At 49.3% G+C, this 17,178-nt stretch overlaps 1 protein-coding gene across 10 annotated transcripts in view; it reads left to right on the top strand.

Moving 5' to 3' along the window:
• The window catches only part of MBTPS1 (membrane bound transcription factor peptidase, site 1), a 50,021-nt gene extending 37,913 nt beyond the window's left edge, over positions 1 to 12,108 (top strand). For 7 of the 10 annotated variants that reach the window (XM_027119137.1, XM_027119144.1, XM_027119141.1 and 4 more), the window contains 6 exons: positions 595 to 672; positions 3,716 to 3,856; positions 5,663 to 5,794; positions 6,654 to 6,780; positions 9,966 to 10,096; positions 11,273 to 12,108. In XM_027119137.1, the coding sequence (XP_026974938.1) occupies positions 595 to 672; positions 3,716 to 3,856; positions 5,663 to 5,794; positions 6,654 to 6,780; positions 9,966 to 10,096; positions 11,273 to 11,469 (806 nt within the window). In that variant the 3' untranslated portion in view covers positions 11,470 to 12,108. The other 3 variants (XM_027119143.1, XM_027119145.1, XM_027119146.1) reach the window with 3 other exon arrangements.
• The last annotated feature ends 5,070 nt before the right edge of the window (positions 12,109 to 17,178 follow it).

Genomic DNA, 17,178 nt, shown 5'->3' on the forward strand with positions numbered 1-17,178 from the left:
TGATGTGGTATCACCTAAGTAAGCAGGGTCTGTGGAGAGAACTGCGCAGTGTCTTCACAACGGGCACCTGTAACACTGGGTGTTGACCCTAGTTTTTGTCCAGATTTTTAAAATGAAAATACTTCCTGTGAGCATTCCTAACCCACCTATAAGGTTCTTTGTGTCCTGTATGTTCCCAAATATGTCATACCCCGCCAGGCCCCTGATAATGTATAAATTCTGTTTATGAAATAATGGCATATCTCATTTAAGAAGTCCCCCCCTTTCATTTTGGTGACTAGTTTCTAAAACAGTATCTTGAACGTCACTGTCACTCACTCTGCTCATCCTGACGTAGGTTGTCCCCAAGTCTGACAGCTCCAACTTCTAAAATCTACCCAGAAACCTTAGATTAATAGAATAATTCAGCTTGAATTTTGACGTAATTACTTGCAGTTTGTGTGACCAGGCAATAATAACAGCTCCTCTCTTAAGATGAGAAGCGATTTTAGCAAATACATAACATGCCTGAAGGTTGCATCTGCCGTAGATGTGTAGCTGCTGCTGGAAGCATTCAGTGTTTCTACGTTCTAACTTTGAACGACTGTTTTCTAGTGTATTACGCGTCGGGCTGCAGCATTGCTAAATTCCCAGAAGATGGCATAGTGATAACACAGACGTTTAAGGACCAAGGTAAGGAATGCTATTCGTATACTTTCTGGTTTCCCTTTTTCTTTCTTTCACTTTTTTTTTTTTTTTTTTTTTGCGATACGCGGGCCTCTCACTGCTGTGGCCTCTCCCGTTGCGTAGCACAGGCTCCAGACGCGCAGGCTCGGGGGCCATGGCTCACGGGCCCAGCCGCTCCGCGGCATGTGGGATCTTCCCGGACTGGGGCACGAACCCGTGTCCCCTGCATCGGCAGGCGGACTCTCAGCCACTGCGCCACCAGGGAAGCCCTCTTTCACATTTTTAAATCACAGGGTTTTTTTTGTTTTTTTTAAATTTAACTTATTTATTTTTGGCGACGTTGGGTTTTCGTTGTGGTGCGTGGGCCTCTCACTGCGGTGGCTTCTCTTGTGTTGCAGAGCCCAGGCTCTAAGCCCATGGGCTTCAGTAGTTGTGACCTGCGGGGTCTAGAGTGCAGGCTCAGTAGTTGTGGTGCACAGGCTTAGTTGCACCACGGCATGTGGGATCTTCCCGGACCAGGGATCGAACCCGTGTCCCCTGCGTTGGCAGGCGGATCCTTAACCACTGCGCCACTAGGGAAGCCCAATCACAGTTTTATTACATGTAATTCACCTACCATAACATTCACCCTTTTAAAGTGTGCAGGTCAGTGATTTGTAGTGTTTTCACAAGTTGTACGGTCATCACCACCATCTAATTCCAGAACATTTTCATCACCAGAAAAGAAACCCCGTACCCATTAGCAGTTTGGATTTTTAAAAAATTCTTTGCAGTATGTGTATGGTACTTCAGGTGAGACGTCTTGTGTAATATGTTCTGGGGGATACGTAGAAAGATAAGACAGTCTCTTGCTACTAGTTGGAATATGTGTGTAGTGACCACTGCAAAATAAGTTGAGTTTCCTGCAGGAGAAGAGGGGCTTTTGAATATTTGTAGAGTCTTTTTTTAAGACTGTCTTCAAAGTTGCTTGAAATTTTTGTTACTGTTTATGAATTGTTCTGCTCTGTGATTGCCAGATTACTAAAATTTTAGAAAAATGTTGACTGTGCTTTGAACTTCTTAACTGTGTAAACATAAAGAATACTACAGTCATCTCCTAAAATTCCCTGAAGAATTAGAAGGGAAGAAAGGTCTTTACTTTCAGTTTTGCCTTTTTACTACAGACAGCCATCACCTAGGAAGGCAAACGATGCCATGTGCCCTGGCATCAGGACCTGTGACACTGCTGAGCGCGCTGAGCAAACCAGGGTGCGGGAGGAGCGGGGTGCCCCGGGCTGCCTCTGCCCTTCCCCGAAGGTGGCAGCCGCCCCCATCCTGCCCAGGGTGGTCTTCCCCCAGCCCCTCCCTCCAGAGCCAGGGTTCCGCACCGTGTGTCCCTCTCACCTGTGCAAGGCTGTGAGAGAGTATTCCATGACCAATGTGATGGGCTCATGGAAACTCACAGGATGGACCCGTTTCCTCCTGCACGTTGATATTTTCTGTTTCAGAAGGGAAGGCCCCTTTCCTTGTGAACTCTGTCATTTTCTGTAACTGGAAGTCGGGGACAGTTTCCCTAGTTGAAAATGACAAGAAGTCAGGATTTCTCACTCATCGGTTTGTGTCTGCAACGTATAATTTACTTCTGTGTTGCCTGGAAGGGGCTCTTTCCTTCCGGCCAGGGCAGAGTCAGTCAGTAAGTAGTTCTGTGCTCATAAGGGTATATTTTAACTTTTAGAACATAAATGATCCTGTCTTCCCAGTCCCCTGGCACAGTTTACCGTGGCTTAGTAATTCTTTCTGAGATCCGTTGCTCACAGGGCAGTGTTGCTTCTGGAAACTCCCCTGGGGTGAAGGCCGTGGTCTCCTTGTCACCTTGTTGCCATCTGGTAGCTCCTTTTTTTGTGGGGGGGAGAGGAATCAAAAGGTTTAAGGGTGCGTACTTTATTTTGGTGTTCTGCTAGCCTGAAAATGAAAATTAATTACCTGGGAATCCATTTTAAGGGACTTTTTATTTCCAAAGAGGCTTTAAATTGAGTAATCTTTTGGGTACAAAATAGGAATTTGAAAATCTGGGTTATGCTGGATCAACATTTTGTTTCTATCGTCAGAAACAAAACTCTGTCAAACCACGAGGCCAAGTGGCAATGCTGTGTGCACTTTCCCCACGTCATCTGTTTTACTGATGTGTCTCTCCCTCCCAACAAAGAAAATCTTGTTTTCCCTTCCACTCAGTTCCTAGTGGGATTATACGTAGAGAGCAGGAAGCACTGCATTTTTAGAGCCATAGACATTTTAGGTGTGACCAGCGCAGTGGATGCTGGATCCTGGTGCAGACGTGTGTCGTCTCCAGTGTGCGGGATGCGTTTGCTTCAGGGGTGGAGACTTTGATTATGTGATGGTGTCACCAGCAGTTGCTGCGTGGCATCTGTGTACTGTTGGCTTCTTGATGTGGTCAGCGTTGTAAACTGTGTTGTTTGGGTAGAGGTGAGAAGTCTCTGCTGTTGGAACGTTTGTTACTGTATTTATGAGATTCATGTAACAGATACCTTAAATCTAAACTAAAACTACATGGGCGTATGTTCTAAAAATTAGTTCTGGTTGTCCTAGCTTTCAGGTATTCAGCGTGAAGCCTGGGCACCAGTGTGTATAACTGTGTCCAGAGAGGCACCTGTGTGTTGGGCAGGAGCTGCCCCTCGTGTGTGTGATCCGAAGACATAAGCCTCTCAGCATAATAAGAAGAGACAGAAATTTGGGTTTGGCGGATAAAAAGGGAGAAGCAACGCCTCTAGGATTGTGAATACTATGTACCACCATTTCAAGTGAAAATGGAAAAGGAGGGTTATGGGAATATACGTATACACATACGTGAATTTTGCTACAGCCCAAATTAGTGGCGCTTTACATGTTGTTTTCTTATCCTAAAAGTTGGCACGGTTGTGATTATTGGATTTTGCTGTGGGTTTTTTTTTTGCAGGGGGTCATATGGACTAAATGTCAAGGTAAGGGGCATCTGGAAAATTGTTCATGCCTCCACAGAACTTCTCACTGCTGTTTCTGTTGTGTTGTTCAGGATTGGAGGTCTTAAAGCAGGAAGCAGCGGTGGTTGAAAACGTCCCCATTTTGGGGCTGTATCAGATCCCGACCGAGGGTGGAGGCCGGATCGTGCTGTACGGAGACTCCAATTGTTTGGATGACAGTCACCGGCAGAAGGGTGAGAAGTGCTGGTGCGGCCGCAGCGGGTGGGCCTTGGTGGCTTTGAGTTTCCTGCCCCTTCTCCCCCTTGTCCCTGGACAGGCACCCATGAGATGCTGGTACCTAGGGGGCTGCTCAGGTGAGCCAGGTGCTTGGTATGTTCTGATAGGTATCTCGGGCTGGGTGTGTTTAATGAGCAAAACAAAAGCGCGCTCGCAGGCTGCGCTGCCCTCCCCTCCACGCTCCTTGTGCTGAGGCCAGCGGAGGCCAGGCCCCCCGTGTTTTGGTAGGGGGGCCAGTTTACCCAGTCTCTGCCCTCCCTGGTGTCCCCCTCTGGAGGCTGTGTCCCTGGCACTGCCGCGCAGTCCCCCGCTCAGGTCTGACCCACCCTCTTCCAGCGCTTGGCCCTCATCCCAGACTCGGGAGTTTTGGCCCTCGTGAGGGGTGCTTGGTGTCATCGCTGGGTGTGAGGTGGGGGCAGAGGGGCAGCTCGTCCTTAGCGCCCCTCCTCCTCCTCGGCCTCTCTCGATGCACCTTCAGATCTGGGGGTTTGAACTTGGACGAAGACTTTCATTTTTCTCATTTTGTAAAGGAGGCATGGATGGGTGCAAGTGTTCCGTCTCTTTGCTGGTGAGATGATGAATAGACCAGACCAGAACCTAGTCTTTCAGGTCCCTGAGGATGGGGGGCAGGAGGGGCCGGGGGAGCCGTGTCCTCATGTGCAGGCACAGGGGCCGAGGCGGTTTGGGCGTGAGCTGGGCGTCTGCACTGCGTCCGTCCCCCTCTCTCTCTCTCTCCCTCTCTCGCTCTCTGTGATGTGAAGGTCAAGTGACTACGTTCCTAGCATTTCATATAAATCCATAGAACGTTTTCTTTTAAAACAGTCCAAAGTGAAGGTTAAAGTCATAGTTGAAAGAAGATTAATGTTTTATTTCTACAGAGATTGTCTTTTAAGACCTGAGATCTCTGGTGAGTCTTTATGAAAACTAAATGCCTGAGAGAGTGTCCTGGTCCTTACACTTCCCGTGTCCGCCTGGAGGAGCTTTTGGGGCCGGGAGCACGTGACTGGGTGCTCCGTCGGGAGACAAGTGCTTCCTCCCATCCCCTCTCTGTGACCCTCACCCTGTCTGTGCTGGTGTTGATGGGATGCAGGGAGGTGGCCGCTGGGGAGCAGTGATCCCAGGTTTAAAGTCCGTGCAGCTCCTCGTCTCCTGATAGGAAGGATCCGTCCGTGTGGCCCTGTGACGGAGGCTGTTGAGTGCAGCCCAGCACCTAGACTCCCTGGGATGACCCCCCAAAGTAACGGACCATTTTCAGCTTTCCTGCTCTGTGGTCGGGGCCCACTGACTCAGGGCGGCCCAAACTGCTAGACTTTGTACTTGCGTTGACCTTGAACCCACCTCCCTGTGGCGTGCACCCACTGGTCCTGGCTCTACCCTCCCCTGAAAATCTAGAGCCCTCCACCAGGACAGCCTGCGGGCATTGGCGGGAGCTTTGGTGCCCGGTTCTCCCCTCCTCTCTCGCAGACCCCCAATCTCCAGGCGGTTCTGCTCTCTGGTGGCACGTGGTCCCACCGTCCCTGCAGGAGCCCCTTCTGTCCTTGTCGTGAGGAACCCAGAACCGAGGGGCGCCTGGGGGCTGGGAGTGAGGCCCGCGTGGGCTGCCGATGACCGTGGAGGACGCGAGTGTCTCACGAACAGGGCTGTACTGGGACCCGACCTTCTGCCGTCCCGTTTCCCCCTTGTTCGGGGGCCAGCTTTGATTTTCCTGTAGAGGTCGCTGTAAACAGGTCTAGTTGCTAAGCAGCCTGTTGCTGAACCCGCAGACTGCTTCTGGCTCCTGGATGCGCTCCTGCAGTTCACGTCGTACGGGGTGACGCCCCCCAGCCTCAGCCACTCGGGCGCTCGGCAGCGCCCCCCCAGCGGAGCGCACTCGGTGGCTCCCGAGAGGATGGAAGGTGAGTGGCCGAGGGGGGCGCCCCGCCCGTGTCCTCCCACTAGACGAGACGGGCTCTTGGGAGGAGCGACCGGCAGCTCAGAGCGCTCTCTAGGTACCAGGCGCCAGCCCGGCGCTGCTCACAGGGATTAATCTCTAAGCCCTCTCCGGACCCTTGAAAATAGGTACTTCTTTCCGGTTCACAGAAGAGACAGGGCCCCAGGTCGCCTAGCGGGTGACAGCCCCGTGGCCGCGCAGCCCGGGCCCCCTCATCCCAGGCTGTCCCTGGACGCTCGGTGCGAGCCGCGGTGTGGTTCTGAACTTCCCAGTAGCCGCATTTAAGGACTAAAAAGAAACAGGTTAAGTTCATTGTGATAAAGTTCTTTAGCCCCATTCACCAGAACGCCATTATTTAAACACGTGACACCCACCCTCTCAGTCGCTCAGTAGCCGCACGTGGGCAGTGGCTGCAGTAAGGGACGGCACAGATCTGAGGAGCAAAAAGAATTTTGACGTTTGAAAATGCAGATTTTCTTTTTGGCCTGAGCATTAAATATTTGAAAAGAGGAAGCTGTTTCCACGAAGTGTATCTACAGGTTAGACTCCTCGAGTACAGCCTAGTGCGTGTCATTCCGGTCAGTGGGGTGGCCCGGCCGCTGTCGTGTGTACAGCATGGCCACCTTAGAGGGAGCGGCCGTCCTGATCTGTTCGCTCACTCTCGGCAGCAGCCAGGCCTCACCCCTGAGCACCTGGCAGGCAGGTGAGAAGCGCGTGTAGTGGGCCTGATGGCCGGGAAGTAGACAGACAACTAATGAAGCCTTGTTTTCTCCCTGCATCTTCTTAACAACGATGGCCTGGTTGCTGGCATGGGTGCTGCCCAGGGAACCACCTGCACCGGTACTCCAAGGTCCTTGAGGCCCGACTGGGAGGCCCTGAGCCTCGGGCACTGCCGGCCTGTCCGCACCTGTCGTGGGCCAAGCCACAGCCTTTGAATGAGACGGCTCCCAGGTTGGTGACACTGTGCTTTTCCACTCCTGCTGGGTTTATGATTCATTGCCTTTTTTTTTTTTTTTTTTAGTAAGAGGGAGTGGAATTTTACTGACATCATTATCGAATAATCAAGTCTAGCTTGTCATCTTGTGATGTTTTTTAAATTAGCGAACTCCTGTATTGACCTTTGGAGTTACGCACCCTGGTGGTGTCCTGCATAAAAAGTGCTTTGGGTAATTAGCCTCCCGTTAGGTTTGGTTGGTTCTTGGTTAAAAAGCTTGTGATCTGACAGTGATGTCCCCTTGAAGGGAAGCTCTGGCTCCCTTAGTTCGAGGTTCAGGAGTTGAGCGCTCCCCATGTGTGGTGTTGATTCTGGGCTACAGACAGGGTCTTTCTGTGTCACACCCGGGGGCAGAGACTTCAGGAGTAGATCTGGGTTCTGGCCTGTCGCTGGGCCCGGGGTTGCGTCTGTGCCCTCACCCTGGGCTGAGTGTTGTCCCTGGTAAAGTGACTTCTTAACCATGACAGACGTTGATCTGCCTGCTTCTCCATCTGTCACGCTCAGCCTCTTCATTTCTGTCGTTTCCTTTCAGAAGCCAAAAATTGAGCGACCCCTGCTGTTTCTCTCTTCGGGCAGAAGAGCCAGCTCAGGCCGCTGGTTCCAGGTTTTCTCTAGATCAGTCCCTCTCCCTTTTTCTCTCCTGGGCATGGCTGGCCCCAGCAGGACAATTTCCTGCTCTGGTGAGGAGATTTGAGGTCCTGGTACGTGATGCAGGGGCCCGTGTTCTGGGCGTGGCTGTGGGAGCAGTCCCATCCCCACGGCTCCCGCTTCCCTGAGCGACGCCGCGAGCAGCTGTTTCCCCTCACAGGCAGCGCGCCTCACGCACATGGCAGGTTCCCCTTGAGGGGGGCCCCTGCCTCCTCTCCCCCGCCTAGCCTGCCCACTTTGTTTGGGTCTCCGTGTGTACAGGTGTTGGGGTGTGTGTGGCAGGGCATGGGGGGCCACTGTCTACATTGTGAGCCACAAAGAGGGGGCTGCCTGCAGGAGGCCCCGAAGCTTCCTTTGCTTTACTGTCATGAACAGAAGCACTGAGTGCGCCACTCACTCAGTGAGTGAGGAGCACGACCTCTTCAGAACATGCTCGATGGAAAACAGCATTGTAGATTCATTACGCTCTCTGCTCGTCAGCACTTTTGGTCCTGAAACTTTAATTACTGAGTACTTTTCCATTTCAGTTACCATGCCATCATTTAAAAATTTCTGATAAGATTCCATTTTTACATCTCATTTATTTATAACGTATCATCATCCTAGTATTCACACCAGACTTGGACTCCAGCTGTGGTCAGCAGTTCATGCCCAGTGGACAGTGGCTGTTGGCAGAGGTTCCCGAAACCCAGTTATTCTCCACAGTGCTGCTCGGGGCTCTGAGCATAGATAACAGTATCCTTGGTGTCTGCGTGTCCACGTCGAACAACGTGTCAAGTCCCAGCCTGGCCCGTCAAGGATGCTGCTGCTGTGCGGCTCCTAGACTTTGATTTTCACTGTCGCTCTCAGGAATTCCTCCTTAATACACCCACCAGGCTTCACCTTTACCTCACATCTCACATCTTGTGGAAAATTGTTCTCAGTTCTCATCGCCCTAGATCTAGGTCTAGATTCTGAATCTCTGAAGCGATGCGAGACAGTGTCAGAGAGCCCTGGAAAGGCTCAGGGTCCGTCAACCCAGTGCTGAGTGCAGGCGTCCACTCCGTTCCTGAAACCAGGACTCATCTCCCAGTGTCGTTCCTGGGCGTCAGGCATCTGTACCCAGAGCAGTTGCAGGAATGTCAGACCTGTAAGGAGCCCCTGGGTGAGGCTAACCTCCTGTCCTCCCATCGGGACATTGTGAAATTCTCAAGTGATAATGTGGTGCGCTGTCACCCCGTCTGCTCAACGAGAAGGGGCCACTGCCAGGTAATTAAATTCCAGAACAGGAAAGCACCGTGAGAATTAACATACAGCCCCATGTATATTCACCTGCAGGGTTATAAAGCTTAAATGTCATTGATTCTGTAACTTAGCATTGTCAGTTTAATTTTCAGACTGATTAAACCTGAAAAGTAAAGTTAAATTCCATAAAATAGAACAGGTTATAATACTCGGCATTTTCTGAGCAGTTGCCCGGTTGGACGGGCAAGATAGCAGCTTATCTGCTTCCTGCTTGGAAAACCTCTTCACAGAGCCAGTGTCGGCTTCCTGCTGACCTTCATCCTGATTGCTGATAGAACTGAACTCTTTGCTCTCTCTTGGCCAGAGTGAGAGATGGGCCAGCAATTTCCAAATGAATGAGAAGCGGAAAAATGGCGAATTCATAATTTGCAAGCATATTTCATTCTCTTCCCTGATTTTAGCCACAGCAGTCTTCAGAGTTTCCATTCGCACTCTTTGCTCTAGTCTCTGTGTCTTCCCAGGCTGCTCTTGGCAGTATACCAGCCTCTCTTCCTCGGTTACAAGCCGTATTGGCCTGAATAAGTTCTTCTTCCGATCTTAGAATTAGTGATACGAATAATGGTACCATCGTAGCAAGTCCAGTACCTTTCGCAAAGCACGTGTGTTTCCTTTCTCCTCATTGTGGCCCTGCAGGCTAGGCAGATGCTCATCCCTTTATGCCCATGGTTTCTGTCCACGCCTCGGTTACTCGTGCGTCTGCCTTGTTCTGCCTCCCGAGAGGGGTGTCCTTGAGGACCAAGGTGACGGCTGGCCCCTGGCCCCAGATCTGCCCCCTCTGCCGCCGTGGTTTGCGTCCGTCAGAGAGCAGTGCCCACGGCTCTGCTGCCTCGCGGTGGAGACCGCGCACCTTCCAGCCGGGCCGTGTCCACTCGCCTGCGTCCGCCGGCTCCTTTCAGAGGTTACGTGTAGTTTTCTCTCCTTCTTCTGGGTGACGTTTCTGGTTGAGGCCAAGGCAAGCTCCAGTTGCTAGTGGTGTAAACCCTCTAGAACTGAATCTTGCGTGTACGGACTTCACTTGACCTTCTTATCTCAGGGCCTGGAAGTGTGCTGCCAGTTGTGTTTACCTCAACAGTTGCGTTTAGGTAGACGTAGGTGGGACAGCGTTTCACATTAATGTTTAAATCACTTTCTGTTTCTTAGGGATTGGCTCAGCTTCCTTGGGCCAGTACAGTTGCTTATCTTTATTTTGTTTGAATCCGTTTTCCTGAAGTAATCTTTGGAAACACCAGAAGTTACTCTCCATCGACCTGGACAAGGTGGTGTTACCCAGCTTCCGACCGAATCGCCCTCAAGTGAGACCCTTGTCTCCGGGAGAGAGCGGAGCGTGGGACATCCCTGGAGGTCAGTTCTTCGGCGTTTGACTGCTGGGCTGACTCATACTATGGTTTGTTCAAAAGAGCCTCCCTCTGTCCCCCAGGAGGTGGGCCAGGCCGTTCGTGTCTCTGCCTTCCTGGGACCACGGGGCTCCTGGCTTTCTTCGTGGTACAAATCAACAAGGCCCAAAGCAGACCTAAAGGATTCACTTGCTGTCGTCTCTTAGAAAATTCTACTTGAATTTTCAAGTTAGAATTTCTTTTATGATGTCCGTCTGTCACAGCATGGCCCCTGAACCCTCAACCCAGACGTCTTCACCGATTCTCTGCCCCGGCCCCCCTAGGATGGGACTTCCCTGAGCTGGGATTCTCAGTTAAATGTGGGGTGTCCCTCACCCTAAGTGACATCAAATGGTACCCCCCCCCACCTGCCACATAATGGCTTTGGCCTCACTGGACTGTTGGGGACATCCTTTGTCTGGGATGATTGGACCAAGTCATTCCAGCAGAGTGCGGGCTCCTCTTCTGTTCCGGAAATCCCTGTGCTCTTGCACGAGTTTACAGCTCCCCACGGGCACTTCTCCTGGTGTTAAATTGGCCAGGAACTCCAGGAATCAGGAAGGGGTACCCTGGCCCACGTGGTCCAACCCTGGGGACTTTGTGTGCTGACGTCAAGCCCTGAGGGCCTTGCCTGCAGGTCCCGGGGTGCACTGGTAAAGGTTAGTTCTGGAACCCCAGCGTCGCTCAGTTACAGAGCCGTGTGATAGCACAAACCAGGTTCCTCCGATGGCCACTCTCAGTTCCCGACCACGTGTCCCATCTGCGGGAGGCCTTCCCAGCAGCGGGAGCGTGGCCGGCCGTCCTCACCTTCCCGCCAGGCCTCCTCCCTCTTCCCCCCGTCCAGCTAGTGTAACACCAGCACCTAGACTTGTCCGTCTTCCGTGGTTTTCATGATAACAGAGATAGGGCGCCCCCGTTGCAGATTATCTGCGGCAGCAGAAGGACCACACTGGCTTCTGAGGGAGCACAGGTGGGGAGGCGGGGCAGAGACCTCACACCCCACCCCCTGCCCCAGGAAGCCCTCGTCTGAGTTTGGATGCACTTCTCTCTCATTCTTTCTCTGGGTCACTACGAGCCCAGCTCACCTTGTAGGCACCGAGGCCGCGGCCGTGTGCACTGACCGTCCCCCGCTGTCCTCCTGCAGGGATCATGCCTGGCCGCTACAACCAGGAGGTGGGCCAGACCATTCCCGTCTTCGCCTTCCTGGGAGCCATGGTGGTCCTGGCCTTCTTCGTGGTGCAGATCAACAAGGCCAAGAGCAGGCCAAAGCGGAGGAAGCCCAGGGTGAAGCGCCCACAGCTCGTGCAGCAGGTTCACCCACCAAAGGCCCCCTCGGTGTGACGTCCGCCCGGCTGGCTGTGAGCGCCAGGGAGCGCCTTCGAGGGTGGCCGCGGCGGGCGGGTGGAGCCGTGGGCTCCCGGGGTCCCCCTGCTCGAAACGCTCCGAGAGCCTGTGCTGAGCGGGCCTCCCCTGGCGAGGAGCGCAGGCTCACGGTGTGTCGTGCGGGGCGCGGGGACGCGGGAGGGCCCCGCGGGGCAGCCTGGAGTCAGACCTCGCCCTCGCGACCTCGCCGGCCACCCGTGCACCAAAGACTCGGACGACTTCTAAAGGCTGTCGGGGAGGAAACGGTTCTGACCAAGCTAGACGTGCTCCATAAAGGCTATTTTCTATATTTATTGTTGGGGAAAAGTCACTTTAAAGACTTGTGCTGTATGGAAGCAAAGCTATTTTTTTTTGTCAACAGAACGCAGTTTTTTACTATTACATCATGAGGAACTACACAGATGCCGTGATCTCCTTTTTGATGAGAGGACAGACTGAGATTTTGACAGAAACTTGCACAAATCTGTGAAACATAGCCCTTCGCTTTATTTTTATAAGTACCAACTGCCATCGTGTTTTGTAATTTGGGTCTTGGTTTCACCATTATTGGTGAAGAAAATTTGCAATAAATACGCATTACCTGTATGAAGCTAAAAAGAAGTGTGTAACGGGCTCTTGCCCACCTGTCCATTTCTCTTTGATGACAACCTGGAATGGCTTCTGAGTCAACCTGTTAAGTATTTTTTTGAGATGTAATTCACGTCCTACAAAATTCTGTTTAAAAGTGTACCGTTCAGTGGTTTTTAGTATATTCCAAGGTTGTGCAACCATCACCGCTGTAATTCCAGAGCATTTTCATCGCCTCCAAAAGAAACCTCCTACCCAGCAGCCAGTCAGCCTCTATTCCCTCCTCCCACAGCCCCAGGCAACCACTGATTTGCTGTCTCTATGAGTTTGCCTAATCTGAACATTTCATAAAAAGGGCGTCGTATAATACACGGCCTGGGCGGACTGGCTGCTCTCGTGGAGTGCGTCTTAGTGATTCATCCATGTTGTAGCTGTCTCCGTACTTCCCTCCTTTCTAGACCTGAATGACACTCCGTCGGATGGATGGGTCTTATTTTGTTAATCCTCATTTGATGGACCACTGAGCTGTTTCCACTTTTTGTCTGTCGTGAATGGTGTGGCTTTGAGCATGCATGTACCGTTTCTAGTGTGGACATAAGTTTTCATTCCTGTTGGGTTGGCACCGCGGAGTAAAACCCTATAGTTTTATTCTTCACTTTCTGAGGAACCGCCAAACTCTTGTTCCAAAGCTGCTTCACCATTTTACATTCCCACCAGCAGCGTATGAGGGTTCCAGCTTCTCCACATTCTCACCAACAGTTACTGTTACTCATCTTTCTGACGATAGCCCTCTAGTGGGTGTGAAGTGACATCTCATTGTGGTTTGATTTGCATTTCCCTAAAGATAATGATGTTGAGCATCCTTTCATGTGTTCATTGGACATTTTTATGTCTTCTTTGGAGAAATGTCCATTTCGATCCTTTACCCATTTTTTAATTGAGTTGTCTTTTTATTGACTTGTAAGAGTTCTTCGATAGCTTCCAGATGAAAGTCCCTTATGAGGTACATGACTTACAAATAGTTTCTTTCATTCTGTCTGTTGTCTTTTCACTTTCCTGATGGTATCCTTACAAGCATAAGAGTTGTTCATTTTGATGAAGTCCTTTTTATGTATGAGGGGCCATTTCTGAGAAAGAAACCGTTGCCTAACCCAAGGCAGCCTGTTAAGTGTTAACCCCTGCCTGTACCGTTTTCTGTCCTCCAAGTGGCCAAACATGAGCTTTCGGATCATAGGTGAGGACAGACTGACCGGAAAGGGCAGAGGGCCTGTGGGATCGGGGTGCTGGTGAGGTCCTGCGAAGAGACAGGCCCAGGCCGGGGGGTGAGGGAGGAGCTGCCAACGCCCAACTCTCCCTGCCACGCGCCACCCTTGGCAGGTCACAGTGGTGAGCTGGCAGCTTGTCACCGCCTTCCGTGGCTGCTGTTGCTTCGAGGACTTTAGAGGAATTGCCGAGGGCCCCTCAGAGCTCTCCCCGTCCCCAGCAGCCCGCAGCGTGTCAGCATCTGCAGGCTCACGGTGGTGTGTTGTCCTCAGAGACGGGCTGTAGACCTAAGCGTGGTTTCAACATCTCAGGACGAGGGGCTTGTGCCTCTGGTCTTCCTGCCTGTCCTCCACAGGTGTGGACGGCTCACCACCTGCGCCCAGCACTGTGAAAGCTGGGGTCCAGGGAGTGAGGACACGGCCCTAGTGAGACAGCGGGTCTCGGGGGGCTGGGACTCACCAGAGTGCTCAGGCCACATCTTGGGGATGGCACGTGTTTTGGTCTTTCTAGAGAAGCCTACAATCTGGAGAAGGTGAAATCTCCCAGTGCTTTTTGGTTTTTTTTTCTTTTTTTAAACATCTTTATTGGCGTATAATCACTTTACAATGTTGTGTTAGTTTCTGCTGTACAACAAAGTGAGTCAGCTGTACATATACATATGTCCTCATATCCCCTCCCTCTTGAGCCTCCCTCCCTCCCACCCTCCCTATCCCACCCCTCTAGGGGGTCACAGAGCACCGAGCTGACCTCCCTGTGCTATGCGGCTGCTTCCCACTAGCCATCCATTTTACATTTGGTAGTGTATATATGTCCGTGCCACTCTCTCACTTCGTCCCAGCTTCCCCTTCCCCCCTGTGTCCTCAAGTCCATTCTCTACGTCTGCATCTTTATTCCTGCCCTGTCACTAGGTTCATCAGTACCACTTTTTTAGATTCCATATATGTGTGTTAGCATACGGTATTTGTTTTTCTCTTTCTGACTTGCTTCACTCTGTATGACAGACTCTAGGTCCATCCACCTCACTACAGATAACTCAGTTTCGTTCCTTTTTATGGCTGAGTAATATTCCGTTGTATATATGTGCCACATCTTCTTTATCCATTCTTCTGTCGATGGACACTTAGGTTGCTTCCACGTCCTGGCTATTGTAAATACTGCTGCAGTGAACATTGCGGTACATGTATTTTTTTGAATTGTGGTTTTCTCAGGGTATATGTCCAGTAGTGGGATTGCTGGGTCATATGGTAGTTCTATTTTTAGTTTTTTAAGGAACCTCCATGCTGTTCTCCATAGTGGCTGTATCAATTTACATTCCCACCAGCAGTGCAGGAGGGTTCCCTTTTCTCCACACCCTCTCCAGCATTCATTGTTTGTAGATTTTTTAATGATGGCCATTCTGACTGGTGTGAGGTGATACCTTATTATGGTTTTGATTTGCATTTCTCTAATGATTAGTGATGTTGAGCATCTTTTCATGTGTGTGTCAGTAATCAGTTTGTCTACTTTGGAGAAATGTCTGTTTAGGTCTTCTGCCCATTTTTGGATTGGGTTGTTTGTTTTTTTGATATTGAGCTGCATGAGCTGCTTGTAAATTTGGGGGATTAATCCTTTGTCAGTTGCTTCTTTTGCTCATATTTTCTCCCATTCTGAGGGTTGTCTTTTCGTCTTGTTTATGGTTTCCTTTGCTGTGCAAAAGCTTTTGAGTTTCATTATGTTCTATTTGTTTATTTTTAATTTTATTTCCATTGCTGTAGGAGGTGGATCAAAAAAGATCTTGCTGTGATTTATGTCATAGAGTGTTCTGCCTATGTTTTCCTTTAAGAGTTTTATACGGTCAGGCTTTACATTTAGGCCTTTAATCCATTTGGAGTTTATTTTTGTGTATGGTGTTAGGGAGTGTTCTAATTTCATTCTTTTACATGTAGCTGTCCAGTTTTCCCAGCGCCACTTATTGAAGAGGCTGTCTTTTCTCCATTGTATATTATCAAAAATAAGGTGACCATGTGTGCGTGGGTTTATCTCTGGACTTTCTATCCTGTTCCACTGATCTATATTTCTGTTTTTGTGCCAGTACCATACTGTCTTGATTACTGTAGCTTTGTAGTATAGTCTGAAGTCAGGGAGCCTTATTCCTCCAGCTCCGTTTTTCTTTCTCAAGATTGCTTTGGCTATTCGGGATCTTTTGTGTTTCCATACAAATTGTAAAATTTTTTGTTCTAGTTCTGTAAAACATGCCATTGGTAATTTGATAGGGATTGCATTGAATCTGTAGATCGCTTTGAGTAGTATAATCGTTTTCACAATATTGATTCTTCCAATCCAAGAACATGGTATGTCTTCATCTGTTTGTATTGTCCTTGGTTTTCTTCATCAGTGTCTTATAGTTTTCTGCATACAGGGCTTTTGCCTCCTTAGGTAGGTTTGTTTATTCCTAGGTATTTTATTCTTTTTCTTGCAGTGGTAAATGGGAGTTTCCCTAATTTCTCTTTCTGATGTTTTGTTGTTATTATATAGGAATGCAAGAGATTTCTGTGCATTAATTTTGTATCCTGCTACTTTACCAAATTCATTGATTAGCTCTAGTAGTTTTCTGGTGGCATCTTTAGGATTTTCTATGTATAGTATCGTGTCATCTGCAAATAGTGACAGTTTTACTTCTTCTTTTCCAATTTGTATTTCTTTTTCTTCTCTGATTGCTGTGGCTAAAACTTCCAGAACTATGCTGAATGATAGTGGTGAGAGTGGGCACCCTTGTCTTGTTCTGATCTTAGAGGAAATGCTTTTAGTTTTTCACCATTGAGAATGATGTTGGCTGTGAGTTTGCCATATATGGCTTTTATTATGTTGAGGTGGGTTCCCTCTGTGTCCACTTTCTGGAGAGTGTTTATCATAAATAGGTGTTGAATTTTGTCAAACGCTTTTTCTGCATCTATTGAGATTATCCTTCAATTTGTTAATGTGGTGTATCACATTGATTGATTTGCGTATATTGAAGAATCCTTGCGTTCCTGGAATAAACCCCACTTGATCATAATGTATGATCCTTTTAATGTGCTGTTGGAATCTGTTTGCTAGTATTTTGTTGAGGATTTTTGCATCTATGTTCATCAGTGATATTGGCCTGTAGTTTTCTTTTTTTGTGAAACCTTTGTCTGGTTTTGGTTGCAGGGTGATGGTGGCCTCGTAGAATGAGTTTGGGAGTGTTCCTCCCTCTTCTGTATTTTGGAAGAGTTTGAGAAGGATAGGTGTTAGCTCTTCTTTAAATGTTTGATAGAATTCGCCTGTGAAGCCATCTGGTCCTGGACTTTAGTTTGTTGGAAGACCTTAAATCACAGTTTCAATTTCAGTGCTTGTGATTGGTCTGTTTATGTTTTCTATTTCTTCCTGGTTCAGTCTTGGGAGGTTGTACTTTGCTAAGAATTTATCCATTTCTTCCAGGTTGTCCATTTTATTGGCATGGAGTTGCTTGTAGTTGTCTCTCATGACCCTTTGTATTTCTGTAGTGTCAGTTGTTACGTCTCCTTTTTCATTTCTAATTCTGTTGATTTGAGTCTTTTCCCTTTTTTTCCTGATGAGTCTGGCTAATGGTTTATCAATTTTGTTTATCTTCTCAAAGAGCCAGCCTTTAGCTTTATTGATTTTTGCTATAGTTTCCTTCATTTCCTTTTCATTTATTTCTGATCTGATCTTTATGATTTCTTTCCTTCTGCTAACCTTGGGGTTTTTTTGTTCTTCTTTCTCTCATTGCTTTAGGTGTAAGATTGGGTTGTTTATTTGAGATGTTTCTTGTTTCTTGAGGTGGGTTGTATTGCTATAAACTTCCCTCTTAGAAGTGCT

Source organism: Aethalodelphis obliquidens, unplaced genomic scaffold (assembly GCF_003676395.1).
Source record: "Aethalodelphis obliquidens isolate GAN/ISIS:26980383/991018 unplaced genomic scaffold, ASM367639v1 scaffold20, whole genome shotgun sequence".
Lineage (NCBI taxonomy): Eukaryota > Metazoa > Chordata > Mammalia > Artiodactyla > Delphinidae > Aethalodelphis > Aethalodelphis obliquidens.